This window comes from Erythranthe guttata, chromosome 5, assembly GCF_056151865.1.
Source record: "Erythranthe guttata isolate IM_541 chromosome 5, IM_541, whole genome shotgun sequence".
NCBI classification, from domain to species: Eukaryota; Viridiplantae; Streptophyta; class Magnoliopsida; order Lamiales; family Phrymaceae; genus Erythranthe; species Erythranthe guttata.
The window spans coordinates 13,872,501-13,895,824 of NC_142537.1; the positions used below are offsets into that span (position 1 = coordinate 13,872,501).

General features: G+C 32.2%; 1 protein-coding gene and 1 long non-coding RNA gene across 2 annotated transcripts; both read left to right on the forward strand.

Moving 5' to 3' along the window:
• The first annotated feature begins 7,544 nt into the window (after positions 1-7,544).
• LOC105949212 (3'-5' exonuclease) lies at positions 7,545-8,349 on the forward strand. The gene has a single exon (XM_012972506.2). The coding sequence runs from the start codon at positions 7,617-7,619 to the stop codon at positions 8,304-8,306; it is 690 nt and encodes a 229-aa protein (XP_012827960.1). The 5' UTR covers positions 7,545-7,616; the 3' UTR covers positions 8,307-8,349.
• A 7,865-nt stretch (positions 8,350-16,214) lies between these two features.
• Positions 16,215-17,717, forward strand: LOC148770691 (uncharacterized). The gene is made up of 2 exons (XR_016031102.1): positions 16,215-16,557; positions 17,077-17,717. It is a non-coding gene; the product is annotated as an uncharacterized LOC148770691 (long non-coding RNA).
• Positions 17,718-23,324: the final 5,607 nt, after the last annotated feature.

Below are 23,324 nucleotides of genomic sequence, written 5' to 3' on the forward strand. Positions count from 1 at the left end.
AACCACAATTCATACAATTGCTTCAAGCATCCAATATTTGTAAATTAAAGATAGAAAGAATTTATACTTACATGTATATATTTGACTACAAATACTCACCAAATTATTCTACTATACTAATATCGAGCATTAAGCTATTGGGATCATTGGGGCTTTGTGGCTTCCAATTGTTAGGCTCTTTGGTTCGAGGTAGGAAATATGGGTATATGTGGCTATTATTCTTGAATTGAGGTGATTACGCCAAAATTTGAAAGATAGGCGTTTGAAACAATGATTTCACCTCTAATTAGGACTTTAATAAACTCGATTCTTAAGAGTTCAAAAGTCTCCACTTATGCTCTTACGACAATGGATCGAGCTTTCAAAAATACTTTCAACAACTACTCCTTTCTTTTCCCTTCTAGTCTCTTCTTATTCTATTTTTCTCATTTTATTTTTTTATTTTAATATATATATAGAAGCATATATATATTTATCTCTTTTTTTTTTTTTACTTTTCTTTTCCTTTTTTGTTTTTTTTTTTAAGAAGAAGGACCTTATAAAATTTTCGACCGAACTTCAAGGGTTAATTTTTCAAGAGTCTCCACTTTTCTACCTTATACACATGGCTAAAGAAATAACACCTTTTCTCCGAGGCTCAAATCAAGGTTTTAAGGATAATTTCGATAAAAAGGTCGGCTTGAAAGGCTCAAACGGTTCAAAGAAGACCCATATCATATCCCAAATCACTCATTACTCAATACTTCGTATCATAAATGTCCTAAGGTGAGTCTTAAAACCGAACATAGCATGATCTAGCAAAAATAAATTCCAAATTTAAAATACAAAACATTCAACCAAAGCAATGCACAAAGTGTGAATCCTAGCAATAATTCGCTTCTAAGTTTCGTTGAATCGAAAGCTCAACAAACATCTAATAATCCTTATCACACAAAACAAGCAATCTCATCATCAAACATTGATCATCTCTCATCATCATAACTCATCGATGCATTCAACTCAAGCAAAAAAATTTTTTTTTATATTCCGGAAAAAACGATAAAAGCAATAAAAATAAGGGTAAATAGCACTTAACCCCCTTGTGGTTTGGGCATTTTGCACATGACCCCCTTGTGGTTTGAACTTAGGCACATAACCCCCTTGTAGTTTGGGCATTTTGCACATGACCCCTTTGTGGTTTGAAATTAGGCACATAACCCCCTTGTGGTTTTGAAATTCTGCACATGACCCCCTTATGGTATGAAATTAGCACATAACCCCATTGAATAGAAAACTAAAAAAGACTAAATTGCCCCTATCAAGTCAAAAGTTCTTGTTTTAATTTAAAAATAATTATTCTATAAAATGAAAAACTTAATGTACTTTTTTGTAAAATGAGAAATATAATATATTATTGTATTTTTTCTATTTTACAACACATACACACACACACACACACACACACACACACACACACATATATATATATATATATATATATATATATATATATATATATATATATATATATATATATATATATATATATATATATATATAATTTCATTTTCATTTCAACAATAGAGAAATGTTTTTTTAGAATTTTTCATAAAAGAAATAAAGACTTTGTTTCTTAAAAAAATTAAAGTTCGATAACAACTATAATATACTATATTATATAGAAATAGTAATATAATAATCATAATTAATGACATGTTAAAGATTTTCAATTGATTTTTAAAATCGAATAAATTGTCAATGGTACAATAACTAGTATTATATACCTTTTGTGCTGTAAAATTAAAAAGAACACGATAATATATTATATTTCTCATTTTACAAAAAAGTACATTAAGCCTTTTATTTTATAGAATAATTATTTTTAAATTAAAACTAGAAATTTTGACTTGATAGGGGTAATTTAGTCTTTTTCAATTTTCTATTCAAGGGGTCATGTGCTAATTTCATACCATAAGGGGGTAATGTGCAAAATTTCAAAACCACAAGGGGGTTATGTGCCTAATTTCATACCATAAGGGGGTCATGTGCAAAATGTCAAAAGCACAAGGGGGTTATGTGCCTAATTTGAAACCACAAGGGGGTCATGTGCAAAATGCCCAAACCATAAGGGGGTTAAGTGCTATTTACCCTAAAAATAACTAAAAACTAATGCATGCAAACTAAAAACAAATAAGCACAAAAAAAACATGTATTTCACCCCCAAACTTAAAATTTCCGTTGCCCTCAACGAAATTAGCACAAAGTTTAAGGATAGAAAACACCTAATTTAGTCGGAATCGTTGTCTTCGGGGTGTGAAAATTTGTGGGAAGTAAATTTGATTGTCCTCTTGCGAAGATGCCCTCTCTATCTCTCGTATGACCGTCCCAATCGTAATTCCGACCTTAAAAGTAAGAAATCAAATAAATTAATTAGAATGCATGCCTATGAAAATAAAATTTAAAATTAAAGAAAAATATGAAAAACAGTAAAACTCGGGTTGTTTCCCAAGAAGCGCTAAGTTTTAAGTCTTCAGCCAGACGTTGCTTCTTAAAATTGTGAAGTCCAATCCAAAGCCTTGCAGATTGCGCATCCATCCATGAGCTCTTTCACTTCAATTCCAACCGATACAGGGATATGATTGCAATATGTCAGGGTCCACCTTAGCTTGTAGTCTTTCTTAGTTGTAATCAATCGGTACGAAGCCAAGTTGGGATCATCATCACCCGCTCCCTCAAATCGGTACACAAAAACCTCATGTCTGCGTATAACCTCCACTTCAAACACATGCGTCTTCTCATCAACCTCTATTGATGCCTTCAAAGCCACGTCATAAACAACAATAATATCCTCATTTGAGTATTTGTACTAACCACATCCATCTCTTCTTCTCTTGTTCCGAGACATCTTTGGAGTATAGCTCGATTGCATTGTTCGATACATTATCCTTAAGCGTCTTCGTAATTTCTTTTTCCCTCTCATCGACACTATTTTCTAGGTCTAAAGGATTTTTCTCACTACAAGTTTCAGACTGATTTTCTTTGTTGCAACCATTCTCGATATCGTGTGAAATATTTTCAAGAGACCTCTGGCGCTTGAATTCTTCCAACTGTATCTCCAGTCTTCGGATAGATGCTTGAGTGGATTTCATAAATTCTTCAAGGACGGAGTTCAAATCACACTCCTGAACAGTGGGTTCTCGTGGTGTGTTATTGGTGTATGTGTTCCAATAACCGTCGTTGGTGTTATCTATGAAATTATTCGCTTTCGGTACATACCAACATTGGTTGGTGTAAGGATCTCCACCACATATTGAACAAAGTGACGGCATATCATAGGTATTTTGGAGGTATTCGCCAGACGGAAGCCATTCATATCCCGTTTGAGGTGCGCGAAAACTGTAACCTGACATGTAACCAAAGAAAAAAATAATATATTAAAAAAAATTAATTTGGGTGAATCGTGAAAATTGTTCAAATTAAGAGCTAGAATAAAATAAATAATTAAAATATTCCCTGGCAACGGCGCCAAAAACTTGTTGGCCGAAAACCTACACGCAAGTGCACGTATCGTACAAGTAATATAGTGGACTAAAATTCCGGATATCGAACCCACAGGGAATATTTAATTATCTAATCCTAGAAGCTAAATTCTACCAATTGCTATCAAGCTCACCCTACACAGTCGAATTTGGAAAAAGTTAACTAAATTAAACTAAATTAAAAAGCAAGGAAAAACAAGAAAGCAATTTTAAACGAAGATTTAATCAAAGTAAACAAGTCGAAGGATTTTATTCTTCCCCCTATGTGATTATTACTCCCCCAATTCCTTCAATTATGCAAGAAATTAACCCGGATTATTAACCTGAGATGCTAAAATAATCATAACCCGCTTCCGCGTGTATTACGATTCTAATACTCTAGATTCAATTACTATATTCCTATGCAATTAATTCTAGAACACAACATTAAACACAAATCTCAGTAATGGCTACCTAAGAGATTAACTATATTATTATGTTAATACCACAAAGGCTCTTCTACCACAGTTCTAATTATTAACCCGATCTTCCGATTCATGCGATTAACAATAACATAAAAGCACATAAGTTGATCAAGTTCATGCACTTAATAAAACAAGTAGAAGAAATAATTCGGAATTAAAACTTGCATAAAATCATAGAATTGGGTTCATAAATCCCACATAGGGTTCCAAATAAAATCCTAGAAATAAAGACTTAGCTACTCGTAGTTCTTATGATAAAGAAAATAAAATAAATAAATTAAATAAGAAAAACTATGCTTGAATCTTCGTTGATCTTCTTTGCTCTTGAATTTGCGTCCAAAGATCGATCCCCAATTGTGTGCTTGTCTTGGTCTTATATAGGGTGGAAATTTTGGTTTTCTTGTGCAATTAGAACTCCTTTACTGCGCCTTTTCGTCATCTCGGACGGTCGTCTCGAATTTTGTACTAAAACTCGGACGGTCGTCCCGAAAACAGTTGTTGTTTCTGCTTCTCAGACGGCCGTCCCCATTTTAAGTGTAAATCAGGGACCCAAAATTGCATTTTTGACCCCATACTTTTCCAATTCTTCAATTTGTACCTAAAATACAATAAATCAACTTTTTAAGCACCAATTATCGTTAAAATACAACAAAAAGCTCAAATAAAAAAAGTACGATAAAGTGTAAAAATATACACTTAACACACCCCCAAACTTGAACTTTTGCTTGTCCTCAAGCAAAATCTACCAATAAGCAAATAACTCAACTACTACATCTCATTACGTAGATCAATGATCAACTTCACGTTTCAGAACTTGTAATTATAATGACAATTCTTAGGCATTCGCAAGCTCAAAATTCAACAACACTTAGTCACTCACCATTACCAAAAACCACAATTCATACAATTGCTTCAAGCATTCAATATTTGTAAATTTAAGATAGAAAGAATTTATACTTACATGCATATATTTGACTCCAAATACTCACCAAATTATTCTACTCTACTAATATCGAACATTAAGCTATTGGGATCATTGGGGCTTTGTGCCTTCCAATTGTTAGGCTCTTTGGTTCGAGGTAGGAAATATGGGTATATGTGGCTATTATTCTTGAATTGAGGTGATTACGCCAATATTTGAAAGATAGGCGTTTGAAACAATGATTTCACCTCTAAGGACTTTAATAAACTCGATTCTTAAGAGTTCAAAAGTCTCCACTTTTGCTCTTAAGACAATGGATCGAGCTTTCAAAAATACTTTCAACAACTAGTCCTTTATAAAGAAGAAGAAGAAGGACTTTATAAAATTTTTCGACCGAACTTCAAGGGTTAACTTTTCTACCTTATACACATGGCTAAAAGAAAGAACACATTTTCTCCGAGGCTCAAATCAAGGTTCTTAGGATAATTTCGATAAAAAGGTCGGCTTGAAAGGCTCAAACGGTTCAAAGAAGGCCCAAATCATATCCCAAATCACTCACTACTCAATACTTCGTATCATAAATTTCCTAAGGTGAGTCTTAAAACCGAACATAGCACATAGTAAAATTTTCATTAAATATCACACAAATTTGATAAATTAAAAAAAAATATCGATACTCAATATTTTTTATACTTTTTTAGTTTCAGCACATATGTTATATGTATTGAGAATAAGAAGAAAGAACCATATAGTAAATAATTTTTTTTAGACCGCGGTTATATGCAAGCCCATTTTTTTATTAGTTCAAAACCACATAAAACAGTTTATTAGTTCAAGCCCGTAAATTAATCTAATTTTATTACATCAAGACCAAAGATGACAAATATACCCTTATTCACAAATAATACTCAAATACAAATAAATCTTATTTTTAATTTGTTCAAGACCAAAAATCAAAAAAAAAAAAAAAAATATCACGACTGCCAACCAGCGAGACTTTCACCGCAACGACGATGACCAGCGACCCACCCACCGCATTACCACCACCAATAAGTAAGTCCATTTTACTAAACTTTTGCTTGTAAATTCAAAAACATTAATCGAGCATAGATGTCCTTTTTACTAATTTTTTATTTGTAAATTCGAAAACATTAATCGAACATCGATTCTTGATAAATATGTATGAATGAACATTAATCTATGCTTATTTCTTGTTGGGTTGCAATGATTTGGCCGATTTTGAAAAAAAAATTGAGAATGAAATTGGTTTTTTTTATTTTTTTTCGTTGGTTTCCGAAATCGGTTTATCCAGACCGATTTTGTACACGAAAATCGGCGTCATAATACCGATTTTTGTTAACCAAATCGTCGACACAACGTCGACTTTACAAGTCAAAATCGGCGTTCTAATGTCGATTATTGAGTACAAAATCGGTTTTTGAATACCGATATTTTTTGAATTTATTTTTAAATAATACATTATATATTTGGTTAATTGATATTTTTTAAATATTTGAAACGAAAATGTTTATCACCATTCGGTGGCGTCTACCACTCCTTTAACCCAATCGAGTAGAACTTTCCGTATCTCAAATATTTATACGAAAGTATAAGAAAACGGTCTTAAAAAAACACAGATAATAAAATCGGTATTTAAAAACCGATTTTTGTAGTACAAGTCGGCATGACAATACCGATAATACAAAAACAAATCGGTGTTGTCATGCCGATTTTTACTACAAAAATCGGTTTTTAAGTACCGATTTTTATTAAAATAATCGGAATGTGGTTACCGACTTTAGTAACAAAAATCGGTATTTGCAGACCGATTTTTTGTTTCGTCGAATTTTTTTTCCAACAAAAAAAATGACCCAAAAGCAAAAATAAAGGGTTAAAACATATTTCATTGTGTTCTTCACCCTCGTAAACCACCATATCATTGTTTTCTGGTTCCATCGTGAATGTTTGGTATGTATTTGATAATTTTGGTGTGTAAGATTTCTTTGTGGGTTTGTGAAGAAGAAGGAGAAGGAGAGTTTTAAGTCGTGAAATAAGGAACATGGGTTTCTGGATTTATGTATTTTATTTGGTCTTGCACAAAGGAAATGATTTTTTTTTTTTTTTTAATGTTTTGTGTTTTTTATTTGATTTTAAATTTCATTAAGGGTAAATTAGTATTTTTATTTTGAAGGTCTTCAACTAATAAAAAAATGGGCTTGCATATAACCGCCGCCTTTTTTTTATGTTAACTCGTTTATAATATATATAAAAAAAACATCCTTTTATACTCAACCTTACAAGATTAGTATTAAAAAAAATCTAGGTATTTTATTTGTGAACAAATTCATTGTTAATCTGTCAAATACTACTTGGGTCATTATTTGGTATGTTTTTAGGTATTTTATTTGTACACAAATTCATTGTTAATGTGACGTGTCAAATACTACTTCGATTATTATTTGGTATCTTTTTATTTGGTAATAAGCTGTACCATGAGATATTTTCCCTTTTTTTTAAAGTTTTTTAATTCCAAATTATACTTGAACTCAACTTCTTTTTACTTAATTAATAGATTAGAACTAGGTTTCCTTTTGAATAATTTCCCGTCCTTATATATAGCTGCTACCCACATCTCTTCTCTTCAAAACTTCAAACATCAATTTTCATACTTCGATCTGAATATTCATCAATTTCTCTATTATTTTATCTCCCATGGCCATGTCTACAACTCAAGCTCGCCGAAATCTTTTCTCGGTCCCTTTTTACAACGAATGCATCCACGTAACAGTAACAAAAGAGGCCCGACAAGTACATGAATGGATTCTTTCGATATGCAGTATTCACATCGATTTCCCGAAGAATCTTTTAATAGGTCTTGATACCGAGTGGCTGCCAAATCTAAACCCAGGCGAAAACCACCCTATCGCTATACTCCAACTCAGCATCGGCAACCGGTGCCTCATCTTTCAACTTCTTCACGCAAACTTTATTCCGGTTTCGCTCCACGCCTTCTTAGCCGATTCTCGCCACACGTTTTGTGGGGTCGGTATCAAAGATGACGTGGACAAATTATACGATCATCACAAATTACGCGTGGGAAAAATCGCGGATCTGAACGATCTTGCAAGACTGGCGACGATCAACAACCAAAGTGGAAACGGAGGGTACAAATACATGGGATTGAAGAAGATGGCGTATGCGGTTCTTGGAAAGAAGATGGAGAAGCCATTGAACGTGACGCTCAGTAAGTGGGACGCTGTGGAGCTCGATCGTGAGCAAATTGAATATGCAGCCATTGATGCGGTAGTTTCTTACCAACTTGGTTATACACTGTGCTCGCCGATTTATCGTCCGCAGCCAGGCTCTATCGTAGTTGGACGACCTGGATTGTTATTAGTTTAGGGGACAATTTTGGATGTTCTTCATGTGTATATTATATATTTTTTTTCTTTCGTTGCTAATTGCTAAATATGAAAAGGGATATATCGAATTTATGTTGTTCTTTACATTTTTTTTATCAATGTTTTGGTATTGTATTTGGTCACGTTTAAAAATTTGTTTATTTTAAGGCTTGCAGGCACATGAAAAATTAATTCCATATACCAGATTAATATCAGATGACTAATGATAAAGAAAGAAAATTATTTGTTCAATTGTGAAATTATGATGATGGCAGGATCTAAGATGAGCAAAATGTGGAGGGAAGAGTTAAATCTACAAATTAAGCAAGCAAACTAAATGATTTTTTTATCATGTAATTAAAAATACTTTTTTTTTTTCCTTTCGAAATTCCCTCCTTTGTTATGGGGTAATTGTGGTGCTAATTTGCATGTTTAATAGAAAAGAGCTGTCCTACTTCTATGATGGACAGATTCTAACGTATTTTCTCATTTCTTAGATATATGTAAATGTAGATTGTAGTGTAACTTGTAACTTTCAAAAACATTTGTTCTTCACTTTACACAATTGGAGATATTTGTTGCAGAAATTTGTCGTTTGAGTGGATAGTTTTTTCTTTCCTTAAGACGAAATTCCTTCGCACGGTGCTTACGGTTTGAACGGAAATCGTCTTCTAAGATACAACGTCAAAACTTGGAATAAGAACACTCCAAATCCCAAGTACGACAAATTGTACTTTGTTTAGAAACTCTCAAAAAAATCTGCTGGAAAAGGTAGGCCAGAAGATGAAGAAGGGAGAAAGGCTTTTCGAATTGAAGCGTGGAATTTATAGAAAAATGATATCTATTTATAAGATTTGGTCAGCTCGCCAGATGCCCCCGTTTTGTCCTTTTCTTCGGGGGGCTCTCGACATATCCGGCGAGCTCTAAGCCCCGTTAGGAGGTCCACCTCCTCAAATCTTCTAGGCCCATGTGGCGAGCTTTTGGTCCGACTTGATCTCTCGTGATCCAACAAGAGTTGGGCCTAGTCATCATAGGAGCTTGGCCCAATGGTGCCGAACTTGTCTCTATCAAGTGAAAACTGTATATATACTACACATTAAGAAAATATATATTTATTTCGTTAGCCACGTCATATTGAGTCAAAGTATTATTAATATAATTTAATGATTAATGTGCAAATTTCCAATCTAAATTGTGGACATGGTATCTACTAAGAATAGTTGTGCATGAGAGATTATATACATCGTTGGCAAGATCAAGAAACAAGTGAAGGATACTTGGAAGAAGTTGCTACATGTTTTCTGTAGCAATATTCTTTAATTTCTTGGATAGAATAGTTTTTAGGGCCTGTTTGATAGGATTAAGCACTGAATGCTGAATGCTGAATATACATCTGAATGTTTAAGAGTTGTGTCTTAATACTGAATGCTGAACCACTAAGTTCATTTGATAGCTGAATATTAGTAACGTCTGAATAAGGTTATTTTACTATTATAGCCTTGGAAAAATACTACAATATTTGTTAATTAAATTATGAGCAACAAATAATTGTATAAATGTAATTATTTTTCTTGATTAACTTAATTACCAAAGTATGTAATGTTGGTGGACATTAAACACATTTACGTGTATTAAGTTTCAAGTATTTAAATAATAAATAAATTTGAAATATAAACACCAAATAATATTTGTTTGATAATTAAAAGTTTATTGTATTCAAATAATGCAACTTTACTATATATGTTGTCCTTTATTTATTACGTAAATTTTAAGAATACAAATAAAAAGAAGATAAAAAAATACAACACAAAATTCAACTATTATTTACTTATTTCTGAAGAAGAAGATTGTGGTCAAATAATTAATTAACTACAAAGGGATGACGTATGTTACTGCAGAGATAAAGTTTGAATTTTAATTTTTTTTATAAGGACAAATTTGCATAATATTAATTCAGTGCACCACTTAATGAATCAGATGGAAATTTCCGTCTGGATAGGTAAGAGCAAAATAGTGTGATTCAGAAGTCTTTACCAAATGCACTTAATGAAAAGATATCTGACCGAATCAGATATTTTGCCCAATCAGAGGCGATTCAGAGCCTATCAAACGGGCCCTTAGTTTAGCTCATTATCGCTGAAAATAAAGAATACCCTTCCTTGAGACGAACGGAATTTTAATGAAGGGCGAATGGCAAAAAGGCCCATCCCAATGAATTTAAATACACGTTGGTTCACAAAAAAAAATAGTCTTTCAAATAAACTCATTCCCATGTCTTTACTCTTTAGTCAAAAATACCATCCGTAATATATTTTTTTTGTCAATTCCATCAATTATGCTATAAGCCTATAACATCCTTAATATCCTGGATTTAAACAAATATATCACATTATCCCCATTTTAATATTTTTTTGACAAAACATTTTTTGAAAATAATTTTTTTCCGACCAGATTCTGGCATTAACTTTTTTCTTTTTTTTTTTTGAAAACTTTTTTTTTTTCTGAATTTTTTTTCCGGCCGGTCAACCATCGTTGACCGCCAGTCTCCGGCGTTGATTTTTTTTCGATTTTATTCTTTTTTTATTTTGAAATTTTGAAATTTCTTAGAAAAAATATTTTAATTAATATTTCTGTCTTGGCTGCTAAATAATTGTACCAGACAGTAATGGGACAGTAATATTATAAAATTATTTTTCCGAACAGTAATATTACTGTCCACACAGTAATATTATTGCATAAGACAGTTAAATTACTGTTGGAGACAGTAATTTAGCAGCCTATCAGTAATATTAATTAAAATATTTTTTTTTAAGAAAAAAATTTTCAAAAAAAAAAGTCAATTAATAGTTAAATTACGGTCTCCGACAGTTAAATAAATGTTGGAGACAGTAATTTAGAGCAAAGACAATAATATTAATTAAAATAATTTTTTAAGGAAAAAAAAAAGTCAATTCACAGTTAAATTACTGTCTATGACAGTTAAATAACTGCTGGAGACAGTAATTTAGCAGCCAAAACAGTAATATTAAATAAAACATTTTTTTAAAGAAAAAAAAAAAAAAAGAGTCAACGCCGGAGACCCGACGGTCAACGGCGGTTGACCTACCGGAAAAAAATTCAAAAAAAAAAAAAAAAAAGTCAATGCCTAAGACCGACGGTCAACGGCGGCTGACCGACGGTCTCCGGTGGTGGCGGCTCAAAATTGGTTAATTGGGTTAAATTGGGGTGTAAATCATGAAATTGGAGTTGAATTGGGTTTCAATGAATAGGGGTACGTAATTTTAGTATATATATAAGGGTTTTCTTTTCCTTATTTTCAAATAAGTTTGAATAAGCTAGAAATATTTGCAAGACAAAAATGTTGTATGTCTCTTTTTCAATTAAGTGCCCTTGTCATGGGCTTATTTGTCATTTGCCCTTTAATGGACACTAGCGTATTTTTTCTTCATTTTAATAAAAAATATATTTTTTGGGCCAAAAAATATAATTAAAGATCTGACTTTGTATGATATAACAAAATTAATTAAAATTTGGGTTAAATACATCCCGCAACCCGAAATATAGCCATGTAACGTATACACTTTGCACCATGAAGTCTAGCATATATAACACTTAACCCTTAGAGTATCATTTGTAATATTTTCTTCGATCCCTTAACATCAATTATTTTGTATTTTAAAATTTAAAACATAATACTAATCTTAATATATTTCCACTTTCATTGGACGGAATAATTAAAAAATAATTTATAAAAAATATCAATTGAAAATCAATGCAATATTTAAAATGTTCCTTTTTTTATTTATTGAGTAGAAATAACATAACAATCTAATAATCATTGCATCATATAAAATTGAAAAGTAACTAAAATCAAATTATTCAAAAGAAAAAAGTTAAAAAATAATATATATTGCATAATAATGCATGAAAATAACTAAAATAAATTAAAATACATAAGATTACAATTAATCATGTATTCATTTCATGAAAAGTATCCTGATGAATATATTCAATTAATTGGTCTAACAACAATAAGATGTAATATATTAAGTATGTACCCAAAGTAAGATATTTTCAACATTAGCATTTAATTATTCTTTTTTCGTCATTCCTTTCAATAAAGGAGAAATACAAATGAAATGATACTTGAGGGTAAAAATGTTACAAATGATACTTTAAGGGGGTAAATGTTACATTTAAGTATAATTTAGAGGTGTAAAGTGTAATTAATCCTAGTTTTTCTAAAAAGGTAATTAAGGGCAAGGGATAGAGGGTAGTAGGGGGGCAGACAAAAAGGATCTTTGATTACATGGGTTTCCGGTAATTGCAGGAAAAAGAAATGTGGGCGGAGGAATTGGAGAGCAAAAGCAGGCAGCAGGCGGGCGCAGTAAATCATATATTATGCCTGTCAGCACTCCCCACGCGTCTCTTTCTGTAATTACCCTAACCCCATCATTTCTTTTCTTTCCATTTTTTGCGTGCCTCGGTCACCCTGGTCAACTCTTTTCTTTTCTCACTCCCCAACAATGCAACCTTTTTTTTTTTTTCATTTTTCTTTTTTCTGTTTTTTTAGGAATTAACTGTAAACATATGAACACAAAATTAGTTGTGGAGTTTAATTAAGGGGATATTACAAATAAGTTCACCGTAGGCTACTTATTCATAAAGGGGTCCAGAACAAAAAAAAAAAATACAAGAAAATTCAAATGAAGTTCTGAGTTGTGTAAAAGACTAAAATATTCTATCATATTTTAATATGCTCAAATTTCATCACTTTCACCTAATTTAACCTTAATTTGACCCCAAATTTCACAAAATTTTCAATTTTGACCCCTAATCCAATTTTGACCGTCGCCGCCGGTCAACCGATGTTGACCGCCGGTATCCAGCGTTGACTTCTTCTTCTTCTTCTTCTTCTTCTTCTTCTTCTTCTTTTAAATCTCCTTAACATTTTCCAATTCCCGTAAAATACAATAATATTATTGTGGTTGACAGTAATATTAACTATTTTATTATTTAACACAGTCATATTCCTATATTATTATCTAGGGTAAATTACAACCACCCTAGATCTACCCCCCTCAACTGATTTTTTCTTACACTTTCACCCATGGTGTCAAATTCAACATAATCATCTAGGTTTCATGGAACGTGCTCTAGTTTATACTCATTTTGTGTAAAAATACAGTTTCTTATGCACCACAATATGATATATATACAAGCCAAAAAACACATATTATGATCATCTTGCTTCAAAATGTGGAGTCCGGATGGGATAAAAACGGGTACAAAAGTGATAATATTCCATATAATCTAGAAGATTCCACTACATTTGAAACCGCAAGGGTGGACGTGTAAGAAGATTTATAGTTGAGGGGGTTGGTTGTAATTACCCAAACAGGAGGGAGGTTTTGGTAATTTGACCATACCTCAGTGGATGGTTGTAATTTACCGTATTATCTATCATACTAATATTAACACAACAAAATCACTATATTACATAATAAATTATTGTGTAATACAGTAATATTATTATGTTGACCGATCAACAAAGAAAAACATAATATAAAGATAAAAAAAAATATATAATTGTTGTGGTTGACAGTAATATTATTGTCAATGACAGTAATATTACTATCACCGGTTAGCGAGGGGCGGAAAAGAAAAATAGAAAAAAAAATTCAAAAAAAGAAAAAAGTCAACGTCGGAAGCCGGTGGCAGAAAAAAAAGGTTTGAAAAGACAAAATCAAAAATTGATTTTTTTTTTTGTCATAATTGATGAGATTGAAGTTGAATTGGGTTACAATTAGAAATGAAGTTTAAACTGTTAGCCTGGGTTTGGCAGAAATTGTCCACGTGGTGGAGGCCCGGGTATGGGCGGCCCACAATCGAATGTCGTGGGCGCTTGTGTGTGTTATGCACTATAAGGCTAGGGTTTGCGCCTTTCCTAACACCAATTGGTTTTAGGACAACTGGTAGCGTCTGAGGTCCTACAAGTGGTATCAGAGCCAAGGTCACGGGTTCGATTCCCAGGTGGAGCAATTGCTGAGGGGGAGATTGTTAGCCTGGGTTTGGCAGCAATTGTCCATGTGGTGGAGGCCCGGGTATAGGACAAATTGTAGCGCCTGAGGTCCTACATAAACAATTGAGGTAATTTTATCATATACATTAAATTTTCTTATAATAATATACATAATATATATTAGGGGAAATATGCAATACCCCTCAAACGGAAAATATTTTGAATTAAATCCAATTAACTTTTAAAGACTTTTTTGTGTACATCTAAATTTCATTCTTAATTAGTAAGACCCTTCTAGACTAGTGTGAGAAGACAAAAATACTTTCAACTACTAATTATTTGTCCACCTCTAGTATTGTTATCTTCTCTCTTCTCCACCTCTCCACCTAAATCCATCAACTCTCTTCGAAAATTCCGACATTCCTCTACCGCCGCTGCCACCGCCCCAGCTACAGCCACGGCTCGTTGTCGCCGCCGCTTCCTCCTTCGTCTCCACATAAATAATCTATGTCTCTCTCGTTCGTTATTATCGCTCTCGATTTCTCTCTATTTACACCACTATTGTCTCCACATAGATCTGCACACCATCACCACCGTCGCCATTCGTTGCCACCCCCGCCTCCTTCGTTTCCACATAAGATTCTTTCTCTCTTTTTCGTTATCTCTCGATTTCTTAGTTCCCTTTTTTTTTTCAGATCTGTCCACCGGCCACCACCGTCGCCGCATCTCTCACTCTCTCTCTTTCGTTCACCGCCGCCACCGCTGTTGTCGCCCCCCCCCCCCCCCCCCCCCCCACCCTCGCTATTTATTTATTGTTCTATCTTTATTTCTGTATTTTTTGATTTTTCAATTTCTCTTTTCTTTTCTATCTGAAAATATAGTTTCAGATCTGAAAAGCAGCAGTAACGTGACTGTAGTCATATTCGAATATGACTATTGTTGAATATGACTGTGGTCATATTCGAATATGACTGTAGTCATATTCGAATTATTCTATCATCTCGTTTCAAGTTGACTTGTAATAACAAGATTCAAATTGTGATTTCTTGTATGGATGTTGATTGGATTGTTTTCGTAAACAATAGGCAATCTTCGTTTTTTATATAATTTGGTAAACATGCTGTACCACACTATATAATCGAAATTTTTAAGTTGAAAATATAAAAAAAAATGCAATATAAAAAAAGAATATGACTAGAGTTGATATAGTCACATATAGTCATATTAGATTATAGTCATATTCAACTATAGTGATATTCGGCGAAGTAAACATGTTGAGAAAAAAGTACATTATTTTGTTTAAAAAAATTAAAAAGAATATTTTTATTAAAAAAACATTAAAAACTAAATAATAAAAAAAACAAAAAGATGTTAAATAAAATACGAAAATAATAAAATATAAAAAATAAAAAATTCAAATTTTTGTTATTTGATTTGGTAGCGGATTCCTAGAAATTAGATGACGTGTTGTTAGGGAAAGAGAGGAAAAAAAAAACAATTGAGAGAAAGTGTGCTAATTGACATAAATGTAGTATTGGAAAGAAAATTTTAAGAGGTGAACATGTCATCATTTTCTAGCGATAAAGGGTTATTGAGAATGACCCATATATATATTTGTCTAGGGTCCGAGAGGTTTGTACTTCTCGGACCGTAAAACATTTAATCTGGTGCGTACAAAACATCTAAGTTTTAATATTAGCCATTAATTTTATGTACGACATATGTACGACCCAGTACGACACTAGAAATTTAAAAATTAATGTACGAACCTAGTAAAAACACATCGTTCACCATCGTACACAGATCGTACTTTATATAAATTACAATATTAACCTTATAAATTCAAATCAATAAATTAAAATATCATTAAATATGAAAATCATAATCAATTAAGACAATTGCACGAAGTCTTAACAAAGAAAAAAGATCATCCACTTTTTCCATGACCAATCTTCTTTCACACATAGATAGAGACGCAATACATGATTTTTTTGTGGGTTCCATCTCCCCTCATGGCGAACTCCGTCGAGATAAATAGAGTTTTAATTTATGGCAGATCTCCCCCTGGCGTTACGAATTTTTTTAATTTTTTTCCTTAGCGTTGTTATCGCGAATTGTGGTGGGAGGAATGAAAATCGATGGTTGTGGTAGGTTGAACGGCGACGGATGAGAGAATTCCGTATGGGATATCGATCTGAGAGCGATAAAGACACAAAAGCGGCAAATATGGGTTATATTTTGGATTTTTTTTTCAATTTTTTAAATTTAGTTTTCAGATTTGGATTTAAAACTTAATTAGAAAATTGAATCCATGAAAATAAGACCATTTGTGTTTTGTGTTTCTTTTCTTTGCTATTCTTTTGGATTTTACTTAAATCTTGATATAGTTCGTGCGAATGAGCTTTGAAAGCTTTTAAAATTATTGCCTAATTTTCCTTTTAATTGTGTTTTTTTTTTTTTTTGTGTTTTTGTTTTGTTGGCTGCTCTATTATTTGATCAATGTATTATGTTTCATGAATGTAGTTAGGCATTTTCTTATTTTTTATGATGTGATTTGCAGTTAAGTACAATCAGATGTTTACATTTCCTGACATATATAAATGCTCATAGTTGTCTTGTTTATAATTTGTGAAAAATTTTGGTCCATTTTTTAAGAAATATACAACTTCTGCAAATTACGTGTTTCCGTGTACATATGAAAACTTTTCCGATACAACTCTGATGCATGCATACATTTTCACTTTCTCAGGGCCATGAACCACCGCCAGCCGATACTCCAATGAGCTCAACAAACATCAGCTCATGTTCCATCAATCCAACCGAGCCCAAATTCTTCGGCTTTCCCAAGCCCTGCTCCTTACCACGCTAGTCCAACATCATTGTCCTATCTAAGTCCGCCACATGGCCATAGAAACCCCACATCGCGTATTCTACTTTTCCTCCGTATATGCAACAAAGCCGCCCCAGATTGAAGATTATGCTGGTTTGTGATATTTGTTCAATGGGCCCGATTTTGCGGACTTATATATCGGTGCTCCCTTTGTGCAATCATGTTTTCCATTCACATTGCATTTCGAGGAGGATTTTGGGAAAAAATATTATATGTGCCATGCGTGCAAAGTTTTTGGGTTTCCGTATATTCAGGGGTATTGATCGTCCTCGTCCAGTTTCACGTGCTCCTTTAAACTTGAGAGAAAGTTGCAAGTTTGGTTATTTATTTATTTTTATTATTATTGAAAAAAACTTATGTAATAGTAGGTAGCATTTTATCAGAGTTTTAACTTGTTTTTTATTCCATTTTTAATTAACGATGAGATTAAACCGTGGGCGGATGATGTGTTTGATCATTGTTCTTGAATGTTTTTTGGCCTGGTTTGTTTTTACTTTTTAGTATATGCCTTATTGTTCATGAACTTAACATTACGCAGGTTTAGTTTTCATGTTTTGTTCTTTTTGATTCAACATAACGAAACTTATCGGAGTATCAGTTATGTATCAGTTTTGTTTGCCTTGATGGTTTTTTTGGTTGCAAGAAACAGAGCTAGTTCTTATTTGATTATTTTCTTCTTTTTTTCACTGAAAAATGTTAATTTTTTTACTTGGTATCAAAAGACAGAATTTGTCTAAGATTGAGATTGGCCACACTTCATTTGGCCAGGGACCAATGTTAATACTTCTTATACACCTATTTACAAATAGTATTCATATCAACCAAACAAGAATCTCTAATTTTTACATCTGATATTAGGACAATACTCTTGAAGAAAGAAATAATAGATAAAAGAAAATGATGGAAGATCACCAATTCATGTACTCAAAACAATTAAAATGGAAGTGGTGGAAATGAATGAAACACATATTAGAGATGATTGCTGATCTTTCTAGGCTCTTTCAATGCAACAATTGGTTGTCACTTGTCCTTTTCAAACTAGACCACCATTCTTCACGAAATTCTTCTTGGACTCGATCACCTGCAAGCGCGAAATAATAAACAACTTTAAGGCAATACCAAATAAAATTCAACCTAAAATTCGTACACTAATTTTTGTATCTCTTAAATGTCAGCACTCTCTCTCTATCTCATCCCCACATATCAATTTAAACATCTTAATCAAGTGAAACTTGCAATGTGAATATCAAATTGACAGCACATAAATCATGACCTTATCATCTCATAACAATATTGTTACTTCGAACATAGACTAATTAAACAAGTAAAGCATTTAGAAATACCAAAAGACACAAAGATGTCATTGTTCCCGATTGCAGTTGGCATACTCTAGAAAAATAATCATAACTTCTTCCTCAGTTGTTTTTTTTGTAAACCACTTTTTTTGTGAAAAGCTAGATTTTCGGAGCTTTCTAATCATATATTGAAGATATTCCAGTTTCTTATCAATTAGAGCAGTTTTGGGTTCAAAGTTACCCTCTCTACTGACTTATGTGGCATATGGAACAAGATTACATCATATTTCTTTCTTGAAGTTTAAATCTCTGAATAATAATAAGTAGCAACAAAGTTGCGCAAGAGAAAATTGCTAAATAAACAAAAATCAAAAGTTTAGTCCTTAACTTTCTTGTTTCACAGAGAAGAAACATTGTCCCTTGACTGATTGATGATTAATGGAGGAAAAGATCGTTAATGATTTTTTTTTATTTTGAGATGAATGATCGATATAGTTCTTTCAAGAGGAAATATCGATGATGGTGAGGATGATGAAAAGAAACCGATTGGGGAGATTAGGTTAAATGATTAAACGATTGATAATATTTTTAAGTTTAATTACAAGGGGTTTTTATGTAATTTTACCTGTAACACAGGGTTCGTACCTTTTATTATAGGGTACGTACTAATCATACGTGGCATGATTTTATTGGTTGGTTATGGTTCGAGAAGTACAACCCTCTCGGACCCTAGACAACCCCATTTTAGTTTAGAAGGTAGTTAGGCTCATTTCAGATATCTCTGTAAAACTATTAATCTAGTGTAATATTTAACTTAAAATAATAAATAAGATATCCCTGAAAAAAGTAAAAGTATTATACCGTCTTAATTTTATAATTTATATACAATTTTCGTCTAACTGTATTCAATATTTTCGTCATTTTGTTTTAGCATTTTTTGTCTTGCATTTAGTATTTTTGCTGATTTTTTATTTTTATTTATAAAGACATGTTTGTTCATTTTGTTATTTTTTGGTATATATCTTTTTATTATTTTATAAAAAAATATTTTTATGGGGTTTTTATTCATAAGTCTCTGACCAACCATCTTTATTATTTTAGCTTCAGAGGCTATATCTTTTTCGCCAGTAAGCCCATCCATTTAATATGTATTATAAATAAAGCAAAAAATAATTTATATGACAAAATTACCCCCAACCCTTTACACCTAATTCTTAGTTATAACCACAATTTAATCAATTTTGACCACAAAAATACAATTTTGACTTCTTCTTTTCTTTTAGAAATTATTTTTTTTGCCGCCAGCTTCCGGCGTTGACTTTTTGATTTTTTTTCTAGTCTGTTTTTTTCCGCGCCGGTTTCCGGCGTTGACTTTTTCATTTATTATTCATTTTTTTTTCTAGTCTGTTTTTTCCGCCGCCGGTTTCAAGCATTGATTTTTTTTAGAGTCAACGACAATATTATTATTTTCTTGGCTTTTGTTTTCATTTTGTTTGATTTGTTGACAAGTCAACGTAATTATATTACTGTCGTTGACAGTAAAATAACTGTAACATAATAATATTATTGTTTACTATTGTAATATTACTGTAAACACAATAATATTACTGTGGTTGATGGTAATATTACTGTCAACCACAGTAATATTAATTTTTTTGGCTTTTTATAATATTTACCTTTGTTGAACGGTCTACATATTCTATTACACAATAATAATGACTGTTGTTGTGTTAATATTAATGTGCTAGAGATTAATATAGTAATATTACTGTGTTAAATTGTAGTACAATTAATTTTACTTTGTTTAACAGTAATATGGTTAATATTACTGTTAACCACATCAATATTGTTGTTTAAACGTTGGGGGGTTGGGGGGGGGGGGGGGGGGGGGGGGGGGGGGGGGCAAAAGGATGTTACAAAAAGAAAATCGAAAAAGTCAACGGCGGCGACGGACGAAATTGTAATCAAAATTGTGTTTTTGGTCAATATTGAATCATTAATATGGAGTCAATATTGAAATTTTCGGCCGGAAGAATCGTCGTTGTCGAAATAGATGCACACTGTAAAATGACCACATGAACAGATCCAAAACGTACGAATTACTATCAAAAGAAAAAGCTTGACGAGAGAGATCCAACAGTGGGTAATATGTCAAAGTCCAACTGCCGTAGAGAAAGTTATGACTTCGAGAAACACCATTGTCTGCCGGAAGAATCGTCGTTGTTGGAATAGACGTGCACTGTAAAACAACCATAGGAACATGTGTACGAAATTACCAGTAAAAAAAGAAAGAGTTGACAAATTTACCAGCGAAGAGAAAGTTATGACTTCGAGAAACACATTATCGGCCGAAAAACTATGAGGCAAAAAATTAGATATGAGAGAAAAATGAAATACAAAGAGACGGTGGTGGTTGACTAGGGTTTAAATCTGATTCTCTAAAAGGTATAATAAGTACTTCATGTCGCCGAGGGGGTATGTCAAATTTTGAAAAAAAAAAGAATCAGGGATATCACCAAAGGTGTAATTTCCATGGTCGTTATTTCTATATATTTTCCAAATGAGGGGTTTTCCCTAATAATCCCCAATGTTTATTACCAATTTCTATGTGTTGATCACTATTAAACCAAATAGTATCGGTGTTTTAAAAGGCAATTTGCTAAACATTTGTATGGGCACTAATATATTTTGGGCAAATTACGGTCACCCTTTGAGTTAAGGTCAAATTACAAAAAACATCTATTATTTGCGTGATTATAGTTACCCCATCAATTATGTATTTCTGTCCAAGTTCACCTTTATATTGTCAAACTTATATACGGGAATTCATCCGTTCGATAAACCGACCGAACCGAACCGATAATTCCATTCGATATTCAGTTTTAAATATATAGATATATTTGAATATGAAATATAAGTATTTAAACTAAAATTAATTAAACAATAAAAAAACAATTTTTTTATATATTTTTAATAAAACTTCAACAAAATTCGGTTATTTAACGAACCGTACAATAAACGGTATGAAAATTTGGCCTACCAAAATTTCGGTACGATTTTACCGAATGAACACTTCTAAATTTACCAACTAAAATTTGGCGTACCGAAATTTTGGAGGATAACCCATTAAGATATGTATCCATGTATTTTTTGATCTTGGAAGTTAATTTGTAAGATTTTTTTTTAAACGCCGTCCCAATTTTCAACACTTACAGGTCATTTTTTTGTTTATTCGACATGTATATGTCGAAAAATCACTAATGCTTAAAACAATTTCGACATGTAAATGTCGAAAAACCATTTGTTTCAACCAAAAAAAAACTTTTTTTTTTTGTTTGGAAAAAATCGACCTGAATATGTCGAAAATAGACTAAGGATTTTAAGAAAAAAAACACATTAAAATCCACTTTCAAGTTAAAAAGACATGAATACAAGCATTAATGTGTTCTCCTTTCATATAAACTACCATTTTGTTGTATTGTGACCCCGTTTTGCAAGCTTTGTGAGGTTTTAATTTCTTTGAATTTTAAGTTTTTTGGAGGTTTTGTGACGAAGACGGAGAGTGTTTGTGAATGAGGAGATGGGTGTGAGATTTTTGCGTGGTTGGCACTAAAGAAAGAAAAATGATATCTTTTATGTTTGTTTGATATTATTTTTCATTAAGGGTGAACTTTTTGGGGTGAAATTTTTGGTTGGCAAATAATACAACGGCTAAAGTGTAGCAATTAACACTGCAAAACCACGTATGTTTGGAGATGCTCTCAAACCGGCCCAAAACAAGTTAAGTTTGCAGACAAATGAAATTGGAAAAACAAAATGCAGGTTGAATAGCTTAAATTGAAGAATAAAAGTAGATTAACATAGTCAATCATCATTAAAATCGATAAAAATTATATAAAATCGGTCAAATGGATTGAATTGGGAAAATTGACTTAAATACGAACATATACGCAAAACATACTTAGCACGGACATGGAAACGGCAATCCGGGGAAACAGACCTGGGGAAACGGCATGTACCAGAAATGACGAAATGGGAGCTTGGAGAAAAAGTATAAGGGTATATTTATAAATATGTTATATAAACATGTATAAGTTTTTATTTATATATAATTGTTCTATATAATTCTATGCAAATATATTCAAAATTAAAATTATAATATTCAACTATTAATTTGCAATTCATCATTAAATCATGTAAGTAATTAAAGAAGCGAAAATTTGCTATCAAACATGTTTCTAACTTTTTAGAATTTTGTAAAATGGCCCATAAGGAGTCCATCAGACATTCTCCGGTGTCTGACACGAATTGTATCAGAAAAAGTGAATATGTTAAGAAGTTGAAGTTTACATGCTACACAGTGGAAAACTGGAATGCAATATTTTGATCGATTGTCACTAGTTGAAAAATGTCTTTTTACTACGAATTTAGTACCTCTTGCTACGGTTAATGGTTGTAGTAAAAAACCATTTTTTTACTAATGTATGGATGCATCACATATCGATTCTAAATATGGCAAAATTATGTTGGATAGATTCATTTAATTTGGATCCTTATAAAAAAATCACATCGATCTACATGAATAATACTAGATTATTTCATCTTATATTGACAACCAAATAAGGCTTATACGAATAAAAGTGGATTCAGAATAGATTAAAACGATAGTGATTGCTGCATTTCCACCCCTAATTGGGATATATACAGGTTCCCAATAATTAGTGGTGGAGCTAACATATATATAGCATTCAACCACTACACAAATTCTTTATTGTTTTCAATTATTATAATATATATTGTCCGGAATTGAAT

What these genes read in the sequence shown, in the direction of transcription:
- LOC105949212 (XM_012972506.2), top strand. Translation starts at nt 7,617, where the DNA reads ATGGCCATGTCTACAACTCAAGCTCGCCGAAATCTTTTCTCGGTCCCT.